General features: G+C 37.2%; 1 protein-coding gene across 1 annotated transcript; it reads left to right on the top strand.

Annotated features, from left to right (window-relative positions):
- The first annotated feature begins 1,089 nt into the window (after positions 1-1,089).
- LOC133633734 (B-cell receptor CD22-like) lies at positions 1,090-13,509 on the top strand. The gene is made up of 12 exons (XM_062026393.1): positions 1,090-1,135; positions 2,651-2,989; positions 3,341-3,574; positions 3,656-4,003; positions 4,343-4,567; positions 5,312-5,599; positions 5,664-5,924; positions 6,497-6,581; positions 6,671-6,704; positions 8,078-8,128; positions 9,982-10,175; positions 12,529-13,509. The coding sequence occupies exons 1-12, from the start codon at positions 1,090-1,092 to the stop codon at positions 12,566-12,568; spliced, it is 2,145 nt and encodes a 714-aa protein (XP_061882377.1). The 3' UTR covers positions 12,569-13,509.
- Positions 13,510-14,356: the final 847 nt, after the last annotated feature.

The following is a 14,356-nucleotide window of genomic DNA, read 5'->3' as shown; positions in this document are numbered from 1 at the left end:
CTGCTGATCTGAAAAAGAGCCAAAGCTGTCAAAGAGCTGAGGGACCATCTTCAAAGTGCAACGCTGAAACAAATAATGCAAACAATAAAATGTAACTTCCAGGGTTTGAGATTAACGTAGTCCCGTCATCCCGGGGACGGTAAAAAAAAATGCACGGGATGAAATTAAATGCTCCCCGAGACGATGGCTTTTAACCATTTTTTTTCTTTTTCTTTTTATGTATTTATTCATCTTACATTTTATATTAAATGTCTTGGTTTTTCCACCCTCTGAAAATCCTATGAAATGTTTAACAAGCCATCCTATAATAATACAACAGCTATTAATGTAACAATACAATAAAACAAATATATTTAATCATGTTTTTTTCATTATTTTAACAATAGGCTAATGTATATAACTTTATATAGATTCTACAAGAAACACAAAACTTAAAAACTAAATTATTTACAATTGCAGACACAAGGTTCTTGTTCTGCAGTGCTGTGTGCTAATGTGCTTCGTACACCTGCAGGACCGCAAGCAAGGTCGCAGATAAAATGCGGACTGGATTTTGAGTGATGTGGGCATTTTCTATATGAACAAGTGGAATGGATTGGATAGCGACACACTAAAGGGGCTCTCTACCTTACACTATGAAGTGAGGGAAAACTGAGTGAATAATGACAGGTTATATGATTATTTATTTAAACTCATATTCGGGCCACTTTATAATGATTATAATGAATATGTCGGCATGTATTTGTAAAAAAATAATAAATAAATAAATAAATAAATTAGATTTTTTTTTACACCAAATTATTTAGGGGGGCTTAAGAACATTTTAGGGGAGCTTGAGCCCCCCTAAAATAGGCCTAACAACGCCAATGAGCCTCAGGCATGTTTTTAAAATTGTGTTGAAGTTGTTAGAGGAACCTGCAAAGAAAAGAACACAGAAAAGTGCATTTCATGAGGGGGTTTTATTCATGCATGTCAATAAGATAAAGAAGAAGAAGGCCACTTCTTCTTCTCTATTTCTTTGAACATCATGACCACTTCCTCCTTGCGACCTGTAGACGCACACATTTCTACTCGTTCACTTACTCCAATATGAGTCTGAAGACAGGGTTTGTGGTCCTCCTTCTCTGCATGCCAGGTAATAAACATCTACTTTTTTATTTGGTTAAATTCCTGACTCTGATTGATAAAATATTGCTTTCCTACATAGACTCTCTGCATGCATTTTTTTTTTTTTTTACCGGTAATGTCAGCTAAATGTGCAATTTTTCAGTGAAACATTCTTAATTAACATAATTCATGTAGGAAAAGGAACTATAAAGTGACAAACTTTCAAGCTAATTCATGTTGCGTCTGCTCTGAAGTGGACTTTTTCATGTGCAAGTTGAGAATTGTGCTTACACACTTCCTGAGATAGCCAACATCTTCTCAGTGATTGCAATCAAGTGTTAAGCGGCCAACAGGCGTGGAGGAAAAAAGCAAATGTTCATATTAAGTATATATATACACATATATACTGTATATGTATATATATATATGCAGGCGTCGAATTTTAACTTTTTCAGATCAAGGCAAGTGTTGCCTTAAAGGAGGGCTCATATTTTAGAGCACCAAGGCAAACATTTTCTTTCGAAGCACATATAATATATATATATATATATATATATATATATATATATATATATATATATATATATATATATATATATATATATATATATATATATATATATATATATATATATATATATATATATATATATATAAATTAATTATCATTATTATTGCGGTAATTTTAAATGTGCTCAAACTTTTCAAAAACTACCTATACTGAAATCCTTTAACCAAGTTTAATTTTTTTTTAAACACAAACAGCACATTCAAAATGTATAAATGTACCTCAAGTAGAAAGTTGAATGTGCATATGAAAGCAACACAAGCATTATAAACAAAGTAATATGGCAGAAACAAAATAATACTCTAAATAAATACAAGTAAATGTGATTTTTTTTTTTACATAAGACGTAACTGCACTTTTGGTCCATATAGATAAAAATAGTGTTCATATATGAGGTCAAGTCTTACATATAGGACTGCACGATTATGGGCAAAATAATAATTAAGATTATTTTTATCAATATTGAAATCAGGATTATTCACTATGTTAGGTAAAACAGTGTTGGGGTGTGAATGCGATGTCATCATGCAATTTGGAATATCTCATAAAAATGCTCTAGGTTCTAGATCTATTATTTTAAAGACAAATATTTTAGTTTTTGTTCATAAATAGTATCAGCCTGTCAAATTTTTTATTACGAGATGCCTTTATCTGTATTTTTACATTTTCATAGAGAGAGGTATTTTTTAAGTTATGTACATTTACATGTACTAAGGGTTATTATTTTTGTAACAGCCCGATAAGCAACACGGTTACAGTATTAATAAATATTTCTGAATGAAGTAGTCATCTTTATTGTCAGTTAGCACATGCCTAAAATATGACACAACTCTAAAGGCCTTTGGCTGAATTAGAACCACTGAATATGTTTACACTCAATAATCTGATCAGTCGACTAAACTTTCAAATAGAATTCATGACATGTCAATGGATGTTGTCATTCATCCAGGTCATTGTCATCTCAATCCATCACAGGGCTGCTCAGTGCTGAGTGGGGGGGGACCTACACTGAGAAGGAGATCTGTGCATTTAAAGGATCCACTGTGAAGCTTCAGTGCTCCTTTAAGTTCCCGCCCACACAAGATGGGCGTGTGATCAAGGTCAAGGAAACATTTTGGTTCACCAAAGATCCAAATGAAGATCTGAGATTGGACCCTCAGTACTTTGGTGGTGTGCAGTCTGAGTGTCATGGCAACATCTGCAGTCTGACCATCGCAGACGTGAGACGGAGTGACGAGTACACGTTCAGATTCACAACTAACCATTCCAGAGGAGACTTCATCGTCACTCCTGGTGTCAACGTGACCGTCACTGGTACTGCTTTCCATAAAACACATTTCCACCAAGCTCAGTCCAGTTTGAGGTCAGGAAGTCCATGTGCTGATTGTCTGCTGTGAGTAGGCGGGGCCAGCCACAGTGACATCATGTTTTTGGTCTTCTTCACATTCTGGAATAGACCATTTGCTGTCCTCCAATCAACACACTGCACTGTGTCTGACTCCGTCCTTTTAGCTGCTCTACAACTGTACTTGGTACCCTGACAAGTTATTTTAGTACCCTTCACAACTTATGAGAACAGAAACCGATCCAAACTGTACTGCCTTTGGTGGAAGTGGAGATTAAGACTTTTATTTTGAAATGATTTAAGTTCTCCTTTCATTCCAGATCTGAAAGTACAAGTGCCCTCAAGTTCCAATGTTATTGGGCAAACTCATTGGTTTGATCTGAAGTGTGTCAGCACCACTTGCAGTCCTTGGTCTCCTTCTTCATACATCTGGTATAAGAATGGAAAGGAAATCCAAAATGAAAAGTCCCAAGTGTACACAGTAGAGCATGACTACATAAACAGTTACTCCTGTGCTGTAAGAGGACACGAGCAAGCTGCGTCTCCTCCAGAGTGTGAGTGGACTCTTCAGTCTTCTGCTGCACGTCACATGTAACTTTGTGCTGACTCAGCTCAATGCTTCTTCTGTCTTTCAGGTACGTACAGGTCATGTAACAAGGTGGTTTACTACAAGAGACACATCTGTGCCATCCAAGGATCATCAGTGGACATTAAATGTGAACACACGAGCTATGGATATACCCAGAAAAAATTCTGGTACCGTACGGATTCTAGTCACTGGAGGAATCCCTCCATGACTGAAGATCTCTGGTCAGACCCTCAGTATGAAGTTCGTCTTGAGTTACCTTCAGAGACTTCTGGAAATAGCACACTGAGAATAAAAAATGTGAGGCAGAATGATTCTGCTGAGTACCGCTTCAAATTCACCACTTCTGGTTTTAAATGGAGGAGTATTTTACCTGGAACCACCTTGACAGTAGCAGGTATGAACACACCTGACCAAACATGCCCAATAATACAACTATATTACAATGAATACTTTGCATTATATAATAAAATATATATATTATGTACAATACTGTGTATTACATTATCTTTGAATGTTCTGCCAAGTCACTAATCTTTTCTAGTGTTTGAATGAGGGTCAGGTGTAATTTTATTTTGAAATAAGTCAGCAGCCAATCAAAAGCAAGCTGTGGGCTGCAAACTGGACTTTGGACAGTGGTGTTCCAGATGAAGCAGTCATGTGTGTATGTTGTGTGACTTGCATCTAAAATGAATATTAATATGACATGTTTCATGTTTGCTCCTCTGGCCTCCAGCTGTGCAGGTGCAGGTGATGTCAGTCACAGTTGAAGATTCTCACCTTGTTGCACAAATGTTGTGTCACACAAGCTGCCTTCTAGAAGCTACTTTGTCTTTTGTGTGGCAGCACAATGGAAAGTATATAAATCATGGAACCAAAGTAGAAGTCACCTTGTCACCTGGAGACTACATCACCTGTGCTGCACGACATCATCAACATATCAGCATCTCTCCTCACCTGTGTGAGTGCTTCTTTGTTCCAGAAAAACATGGTGCGCTACAAAGCACTTCAGTAGGAAAACAACACAAATCTTTCTCGTTTCTATTCCAACTACGGAGTAGTAAACAACACAAACCAATTGAAATGACCTCCCAGCTGATGAACACGTTTAGCCAGCTAGCAGAAGCAGCAACAAGTCAACACATTTGTTTTTATTCCTGCTTACGTCGCACTTGTTGCTAGGTAGACTTCATAGGGCACTGTGACGGACAGGGAGAGGCGGCAGAAAAAAAACAGCACTTTAAATATTATGAGACATGAACTTTTCATTGGATTACTACTCTGTATTGACTATAAATACTTCTTGTAAATAAATATTCTTACATTACTAAACATTCTTTGCATATTTGCTACATCTGTTAATCTATATAAATGTATGAATAAAAAATGTTTTATTTCTATGAATAGATACTAATTAAATGAGATGTTTTTTTTGTGTGAAGTATGTATATTACACAGATATTATACGTACATCATGCGTGTATGTTTGGACTTTGGGGTCCCCCTGTGGTCTGGCATTATTGCAAAGTGAGGCAGTGAGCCACCAGATCCAGCAGATGACGCTGCATGTGTACTATGATGCACTGTCAAGTGTAATGTGCACTGGCGCCTTGGTGGAGGTCTGCTGCTGCTTTGCTGACTCGTGTTCTGACTGCTGAAAATAAGAAGAAGGTGTTTGTTTAAAACTTCTTGGTTCTTCCTCCAGATGTTCTGAAAAGACCCTCAGTGTCTCTGAGTCATACTGGTGACATATTGGAGGGTCGTCCACTGACACTGACCTGCTACATCGACAACTTCAACTACTCCTCAGCAACAGTTGATTACTGCTGGTACAACAAGAAGAAGAATGTGTCTTCAAAAGTTAGAGTCCTCAAAAAAGATCGACAACTGGTCTTCAAGTCCATCAAGTCTTCAGACTCAGCAGAGTATTGGTGTACTGTGGAGAACCAGCTGGGGAAGAAGACATCAGAACCCGTCTTCATTGATGTCCACTGTGAGTACATCTACGTCTTTGAGATATGTGGTGACACTGATGAGGACAATGTCTTGTCCCTCAGATCCTCCAAGACGGCCCTCTTTGTCCGTCAGTCCGTCTGGTGTCATTGTTGAGGGACAGTCGGTGAATCTGACCTGCAGCAGCAATGCTAACCCGGCCGCCAACTACACCTGGTACAAGGACAACCAATTTCTAACCCAAAAAAAAAAAAATCGTTACAGTTTGACCCCCATCCGACCTGAAGATGCTGGAACATTCCACTGCATGTCTGAGAATAAACATGGACGTGTCAACTCTTCATCAGTCGTCATAAACGTCCAACGTAAGTACCAAGGTCTGACATGGACGTACAGTACTCAACCGACATCGACTCAATCCAGCATGGAGGTCTAGTTTAGGTACCAAAGTCCAACATGGACATCCCTTGTCCAACATGGATTTCCAAGTCAGGTACCCAAGTCCAACATAGATGTCCTCAGTCCAAGATGGTGGTTCTCAGTCTAACATAGAAGTCCATTTTAAGTACCCAAGTCCAACATGGATTTAGATACCAAAGTCCAATTGGTATCATTGATTTTATGTACGTACTTATGTGTTTCACTTTGTACTTTAGACTAAATGTTGTTGTATATTATTTACAATGGCGATACAATGAATCTATCTATGTATCTAGTGGACTTCAAGACCAGAGTTCAGGGCTTTAAGGGTGTGTTCCTCACCAGATGTTCTCAGGGTCTCAGTGACACCCTCTAGTGAAGCAAGCGAGGGCGTATTTGAGTTGTAGCCTCAACTCGACGATGAGGCTCCAAGTGAAGACCAGAAAGTGGTCGGCTGGTCACTTCCTGGATGCTTTGATTGTTCCCATAGTAACTGTGATGCCGGTGTTCCTGTCAGGTTACTGGGTCCTCACAATGGCTGCAGCTGTGGGCTCAGTCGTTGTTCTGGTGGTCCTGGTTCTCACCGCCTTCCTGGTGTTGAGGTGAAGACTTTAGACTTGTGTTGTAGTCCAGGATGCACTTTTGTTGTAGTCCAGGATGTTGTTCATACTTCTTCTTCTTCTCCTTCTAGGAAAAAGAGGCAATCAAAGAAGTCCAACGCCCAGGTGACACAATAAGTCTGTAAAGTGATGATAATGATTTTTTTTTCTTTTCTCAATTTCCAAAAATGAAGCAGTGTTGATGTCTAGACGGATGTGCCTTGCCATGCAATATACTTAGGGTCTGATTTACTAAAGGTTTGCGTGTACTAATATAGGCACAAACTCCATAGCACACAAAACTGATCGACTAAACGTGTGCAAAGTGAGCAGAATAAGGCGTGCAATCCATTTTGCGTCTCTGTCTTCATGAACATTATTATTATTATTAGCCTTTATTTAACCAGGTAAAATCCCATTGAGATCAGAGATCTCTTTTCCAAGGGAGACCTGGCCAAGAGGGCAGCAGCAAGGTTACATTAAAAACAGTAAACAAATACATAAAACATCACATTTACGACATTAAAACTTGCTCACATAACACATGTGCATACAGACAAGGTAGACTGCAGTCCTTTCACAGAAGCTTTAAACTCATTCAACGTAACAAGGGTTTGAAGTTTATTATTCGATTGTAGGTTATTCCAAGCCTTCGCTGCTGAAAACCTAAATGCTTTCTTGCCCAGTTCAGTTCTTACTTTGGGGACGACAAATTGCAGGACATTCATTGAACGAAGATTGTGACTTCCTTGTTTCTTTGTTAAAAGACAAGACAGATAAGATGGAGTGATACCCAGAATGGTTTTGTAGATGAAAACATACCAATGATTGAGGCGTCGAGCACATAAAGATGTCCAGTTAACCATTGAGTATAATACGCAATGGTGAGTAAGGGGAGCGAAGTTGGTGATAAATCTCAGTGCACCGTGGTACACACTATCCAGCTTGTGGAGACAACCAGCAGTAGCATTCATGTACAACACATCTCCATAGTCAATAACAGGTAAGAAGGTTGTTTCCACCAATTTCTGTTTCACAGTAAAAGAAAAGCAAGACTTGTTTCTATAATAAAATCCCAGTAAAAGTTTCAGTTTTTTTACAACATACTGAATGTGCTCCTTAAAACTCAAGTGGTCATCAATTAAAAATCCTAAATATTTAAAAGCACATACTAACATAATTTGTTGCCCATTTCTTGTTAAAATGTTCTCACACAGTGCTGATCTTACAGTTTTTGATGTGGTAAAGAACATACACTTTGTTTTCTCTGCATTTAAAACCAGTTGAAGATAGCAAAGTTGTTCTTGTACTCTGTCAAATGCATGTTGTAGATATTTAAAGGCCTCAGCAGGGGTGGGTGCTGTACAGTATATGACAGTATCATCAGCATAGAAATGGAAAGTTGAGTTCGGAATATTCTGTCCAAGATTATTTATGTAAATAGTGAATAATAATGGCCCCAACACAGAACCTTGAGGGACACCCTTTTTCACTTGCAGTACGTCCGAGGAGGAACCTTCTATCTGAACAGCCTGAGTTCTACTTGTGAGGTAATTTGCAAACCATCCAACTGCTTGCTGAGAAAAACCAATAGCTGAAAGACGTTTGATTAAAATGACATGAACATGCAGAAGAAATACTGGTCATCAAAACGCCCACAACACTGGGAGGAGAAGATGCAAATATATTTACTGTATATACTGTATAATATATTATATATCTCACTCAATGTGATTCATCAAGACTCACCACCTCCCAGGGGGTGATCAAGGGTGATGGGTCAAATGCAGAGAATAATTTCGCCACACCCAGTGTGTGTGTGTGTGACAATCATTGGCACTTTAACTTTAACTTCAGCAACATCATTTCATAATCTTATAGTTGCTAGAGGACTTAAAAAGCTTATTAAAACAAATTAAATTGATGCATTTTAGTGTCATTTTACATTTTTTTTAATGACACTCGTTTTTTCACATATAATATATATTACTAATACGATAAAAACTTCTTGAGTCATGCATTTTTTGCCTCTTGAACAGAACAGTGCAGGCTCCCTACCATGCACTTTCAAAAAAGGGGGGAGTGATGGGAGCATGACAACATGAATGTGCAGTAAATGAGTGCCTCCATGGTGATGCCGCTCATAGACACGCAAAATCTTCATTTAAATAAGGCGCTCTGCACCAATTCTCAATTGCACATGCAGTCTTAGTAGATCACACGCAACACACCCACTAATAGTACACGCTGTTGTATAGATTGCACACTCTGCTTAGTGCCAGGTATTTGGATTTTGGTAAATCAGACATGCATTGTATCAATCAATCAAATCTAAACAGAAGGATAAATCATAAAGATCTATAATAATAAGAATAATATTAATAATAAATAATGCATTATTAAAACAGTTTAAATTAAATGCCAACTTTATTTATAAAGCAATTTAAATATGTTTTAATTGTGTAATATGTTTCGAATAAATAATAAATTAATAAATGAATTTAATGTTTTTTTTTAATTCAATTCAATTTCGAATTCTTTAAATTTATATATACTAAGTCTTCTGAGGTCCTTTAGATTTATTCATTTTTACTTGATTATATGTTAATTTTGTAATGCATTCCAAATGAACAATACATTTAAATTATAATTTTTAATTTAAAAAAACTAAAACTATATATTTTAGAATTAATACATACAAATATGAGTATTTACAGTACAGTTTAATTTAATAAATACATAAAAATAATGTTTATAAAAAATGTTTCAGTTAAGTAACTTTTACTTATATAACACATTTAAAATAAATACCAATTTAATTAAATGAATAGTTTCGAAGAGTCTAAATAAATACATCAAATTACTTTTTTCTATATGTTTAACCAAAAATAGGAAATGTGCGCTCGGTCTTTGCATTTTTGGGAGAGAGAGTTGAAATAAAAAAGTATTTCACGCGTTAGTGCCTGAGATTTTTGTCTTCATACTGGCAACAAGACCCTCGGTTGCCGTGTTCGTCAATCAAGGGACGAATGTGAAGTCATAGTGAAGATCAATGATTGGTCATTTTTGGGTTTATTTTTTGAATGCCTGACGATCAACCAGCACACCCTTCCAGGATCAACCGGAAGCTCGCGATCGACGTAACAGGCATGTTCTACATCATCGTCCAACGCGGCCTTCCAATATTTTCTATGTTCTATTTGATAAACGTAAAACAGTGGAAGGTTTATGCTGGTGTTTGATTTGCTGAGTCATAGCTTTCAGGTTTGGAAAAAAACCTATTTCTGTGCAGTGACTCACCCCTCTGGTAGAAAAAGGTACTACAAGATTCGCTCCATGGAAGAACTGATTGTTAATGAAATGTAGGTGTCCTGTATACTGACGTACGTTTTTAACTCCACAGTCCAGGGCGGGCGCAGCTGGTGGCGAGGCTCCAAACCAGGAGAGGAATGAAGTCGTCTATTCTCAGGTCTGCTTCGCCAATTCGAGCGACGGTCCCGTCGACGCCAGCACCACGCCAGTCGTGCCCCTCAGACGCCTGGTGGAGGAGGAGAAAGATGGGTTGGTGTACGCCACAGTTAAAAATTGCGTCTCTGGGTGAGTGCAGGGTGAGCTCCGTTCACTTTCATTATTGTTGTCCCAGCTGAAGGGGGCCAGATGCAGGTTAGTTTACCCTCATAAGGGGAGGTCTCGCCTCAGACCTTCACTGGGGCCCGAAAGGCCTTGGTATCGGGCCTTTTGCCAATGTCGGCCATCTGTTGAACACTTTCTCGAACCATGCTGAAATTGGGTTCGGATCCACAACAGATTATTTTTTCATTTTATCAGAAAGGAACCTAATGCCCTCTGAGGCCCCAGGGAAGGATCCATCAGGGGCTGTGTTATTAGGGATGAAGGTGCAGCAGAGTTCCTCCTTTTTCCACAAGGTTTCCATCCAAGGTCAAACTATTTTGGAGTTTGTTGCGTCTGACCAGTCTGCCTCTCAGGGAATTAAAGTTACTGGTAAATCCCAAGTTCTTTCAGATGACATATATGCAGAGTAAGAAGGACCATCAAGACAGAATAGGAATAGTATCATGTTTTACTGAAACTTCAGGAGACCAGCCCACATCAATACAGTCATACCGTCATCTCGGGATGGTCTAACATTCAAACAGGAAGAGACAACTTTTTGAGTACGCAAACAGCCCCCACCCTCTCCAGAAAGGAATACAGCCTCATTGTTCTAATACATATAATATAAAAAAGGGAGTACTCCAACTCCCACATTCCTTCGACCTTCAAGGTAAAGCACACAGTTTACTTGCGGACATAAGATACAAACACAAAAAGAGTACAAATGGAAAAACACTAGCTGCTCTAAACATGACTATGAATAAAGAAAGAACTCTTAAACATATGGAAACAAGTCACAGGTGGAGAAATTCCTCAGTGCTGAACTCTGTAGAATTTGCACCTGGCTCGCTGACAACAAGCTATCCATACACTTGGGTAAAACGGAATCCATCCTATTTGGGTCCCACATCAAGAAAGTCAGTGACTTCACCATAAAAGTGGGTGACATTGTTATCACCAGGAAAGATAAGGTCACCTACCTAGGTTCCATTCTAGAGGCTAATCTTTCCTGTGATAAAATGGCAACCAAGGTAATCAAAAAGGTCAACCAACGAACTAGATTTCTCTACAGAATCTCCTCTCTGGTCAACAAAAGCACCTTGAAGATTCTAGCGGGAACTCTCGTTCAACCCTTTTTTGATTACGCATGCACCTCCTGGTACCTTAGCACCTCCAAAACCCTCAAATCTAAACTCCAAACATCCCAGAACAAGCTAGTCAGATTACTTCTCGACCTCCACCCCAGATCCCACCTCACTCCTACCCACTTCTCCAAAGTGGGCTGGCTCAAGGTGGAGGACAGAGTAAAACAACTTGCACTGAGCCTAGTCTATAAAATCCACTACACCTCCCTGATACCGAAGTACATGTCAAACTACTTCCTTAACGTAAATGACCGCCATAACCACAACACCAGGGGGAGCTCCACTAACCACGTTAAACCCAGATTCCGATCTAACAAAGGTCTTAACTCATTCTCTTTCTATGCCACATCAATGTGGAATGCACTCCCAACAGGTGTAGAAGAAAGGGCATCTCTATCCTCCTTCAAAACCGCACTAAAAGAACACCTCCAGGCAACTTCAACCCTAAACTAACACCCTCCCTTCCTCATCATACCTCTTCGGATTGTAAATTATCAAATGTAAATAATCAAATGTAGACACTATTTCTTATCATTTCTGATCTCTCTCTCTGTGTCCACTACTTGCTGTACATATCCTACCAAGTCAGTAGACTTAGACTTAGACTTAGACTTCCTTTTTATTGTCATTCAAATTTGAACTTTACAGCACAGATAAGAACGAAATTTCGTTACATAAGCTCATGGTAGTGCAGGATAAAAAAGCAATAAGGTGCATATATAAATAAATAAATATATATAAACAATATATCAATATATATATATAAAATAAATACATATATATAAATAAATAAATAGATTACTGTACAGATAAATATATTGCACTTTTTCACATGCGTCCACGTTTATGGATGTATGTTATATTGTCTTTTTTATTCCAGCGAGTTAATCCATTTTGGGGGGAGTTGAGGGGATAATTTAATTATGATGCGTTCAAGAGTCTTACGGCCTGAGGGAAGAAGCTGTTACAGAACCTGGAGGTTCTGCTTCGGAGGCTGCGGAACCTCTTTACTACACTAGTGCTACACTGTTCCAATGCTGCTAGCATGCTAGCAAAAGAGGATGTCCTCACATTCTCAGTTAAACTAAACTTACCGTAAGACTTGTGTATTGTTCATATATTTGTAAGAGGGTACAAACCCACAGAGGTTTAAATACTTCTTTTCTCCACTCTTTACTTGACCCGTGCAGGCCGAAACCACAAGGGGGCGCTGGTGAGAACCTCAACTGATGAAGACGCCCAACGCAGTAGGGATGGATGCAGCTTCTGAATTGTTGCTCGTCTTTTCACTTTTTTAGGGAATGAATCAACCTCAGGCCCAGCAGGACTCACATTCAAATAATCCAAATAAATATAGTAAATACATGAATAAATAAACCGCCGCATCTCGCTTCTAAGTTTGCAGCTTCACTCCCTGGCAGATTTTTTTAAAGCATGTTTTACTTCTTTTTGGCCTGTAATACGCATTTTCCAGCATAAACATGGCTGAATTAATTAAAAAAGATCACTACTACAGTATTAATGGCCACTAGACAAGACCAAACCAATCAGAATGCACGGTTCAGTATCGTGGCCAATGATTGGCTCAGCCTCAGCCAGCATTACTAGATTGTATCAAAGAAATGAACAAGTGACAAAAGGGTTTTATACCATTTTGGGGGTGTTCTAATAATGTTTAAAAAACATTTTTAGAAGGTCAGAAACAGTTTTTGTTTATTCGCAAGCTAGGAAAATATTTATAATATAGACTTGGCGGTAATTAATTTACCAGGACCAATTGCCAGTGATAAATGAGGGTTCACTTGACTAGGATTGTGTATTCAAATGCATGTCAACACACTTTGAAAAGTTGTTTTACTTCAACAAGTGAAATGTTTCAGGGATGCTTTTCAATGCTGATAATTATAGTTTCATAAAGGAAAATAGAAATTTAGTAGATCATAAAATGTAAACAATCGTCAAAAAGATGATCGTAAACGACTGATTTGTGCTCCAATCAGCAGATGAGCTTCCTGAGCCTCGTCTTAATTGAAATATGTTTGCATGTTATTCTCATTATTTCTCATTATTTCATTATTATTATAACATCAAAATGTTTTTACTGTACCACTATCTGTGTATTTTATCATTTTATTTTATTGTATTGATTTGTTTTTATGTTTTATTAAATTTTATTGATGTATTTTATCACATAAAAAATATAATAATTATTTTATTCTATTATATATATATATATATATATATATATATATATATATATATATATATATATATATATATATATATATATATATATATATATATATATATATATATATATATATATATATATTTATGATAAAAAAATAAAATGATAAAAAACATAAAAACAAATACATATTTTTTATTTTTTACTTGTTTCATTTTAAATGCTTGCAATTTATTACTTTTTATTGTTAATTTTTAATGTGCAGCACTCTGGAGTTTTGTTGTAACAGTGCTGTATAAATAAAGGGGATTGGATTGGATTTAACACAACTTTTATGATGAATGTTTTTGTAGCAATTTTAGCTTCTTATTTTTATTCTAGAAAAATGGTCTGCATCAAAAAGAGGAGAAGAATTGTATTATTAAAAATGGTAACACTTTTCCTCTTTTTATACACTTGTATGATGTTAGAATGTGACTTCTGACATTGCTTGCACGCTCAATAAAGCTTTCATGATGGCCACAATTTGACCCGGGAACAGATTATTTCTATTATTTCCAACGGGTGAGAATATATTTTTATAATATGAACACATGTGGCCAATGTTTACCACCGATAATATGTGTTATTTATTTAGCTTGATAACATGGAGGCTCAAATGTACTGAAATGAAAGAGCAAAAGTACACTGTAAAAAATAAAAAATATTTTAGATTTTAGCGACTAAACTGACAGAATTTTTTTTTGAAAATAAAAGTATTGTATAACATATTTAGTGGTAGTTTTTTTAGTAGTAGTACGGAAGCAGTAGTCGTCGTACTAGTAGTAGTA

This window comes from Entelurus aequoreus, linkage group LG18 (genome assembly GCF_033978785.1).
Source record: "Entelurus aequoreus isolate RoL-2023_Sb linkage group LG18, RoL_Eaeq_v1.1, whole genome shotgun sequence".
Taxonomy (NCBI): Eukaryota; Metazoa; Chordata; class Actinopteri; order Syngnathiformes; family Syngnathidae; genus Entelurus; species Entelurus aequoreus.
The sequence above is the reverse complement of the archived record's forward strand: the minus strand, read 5'-3'. Positions and strand labels throughout refer to the sequence as shown.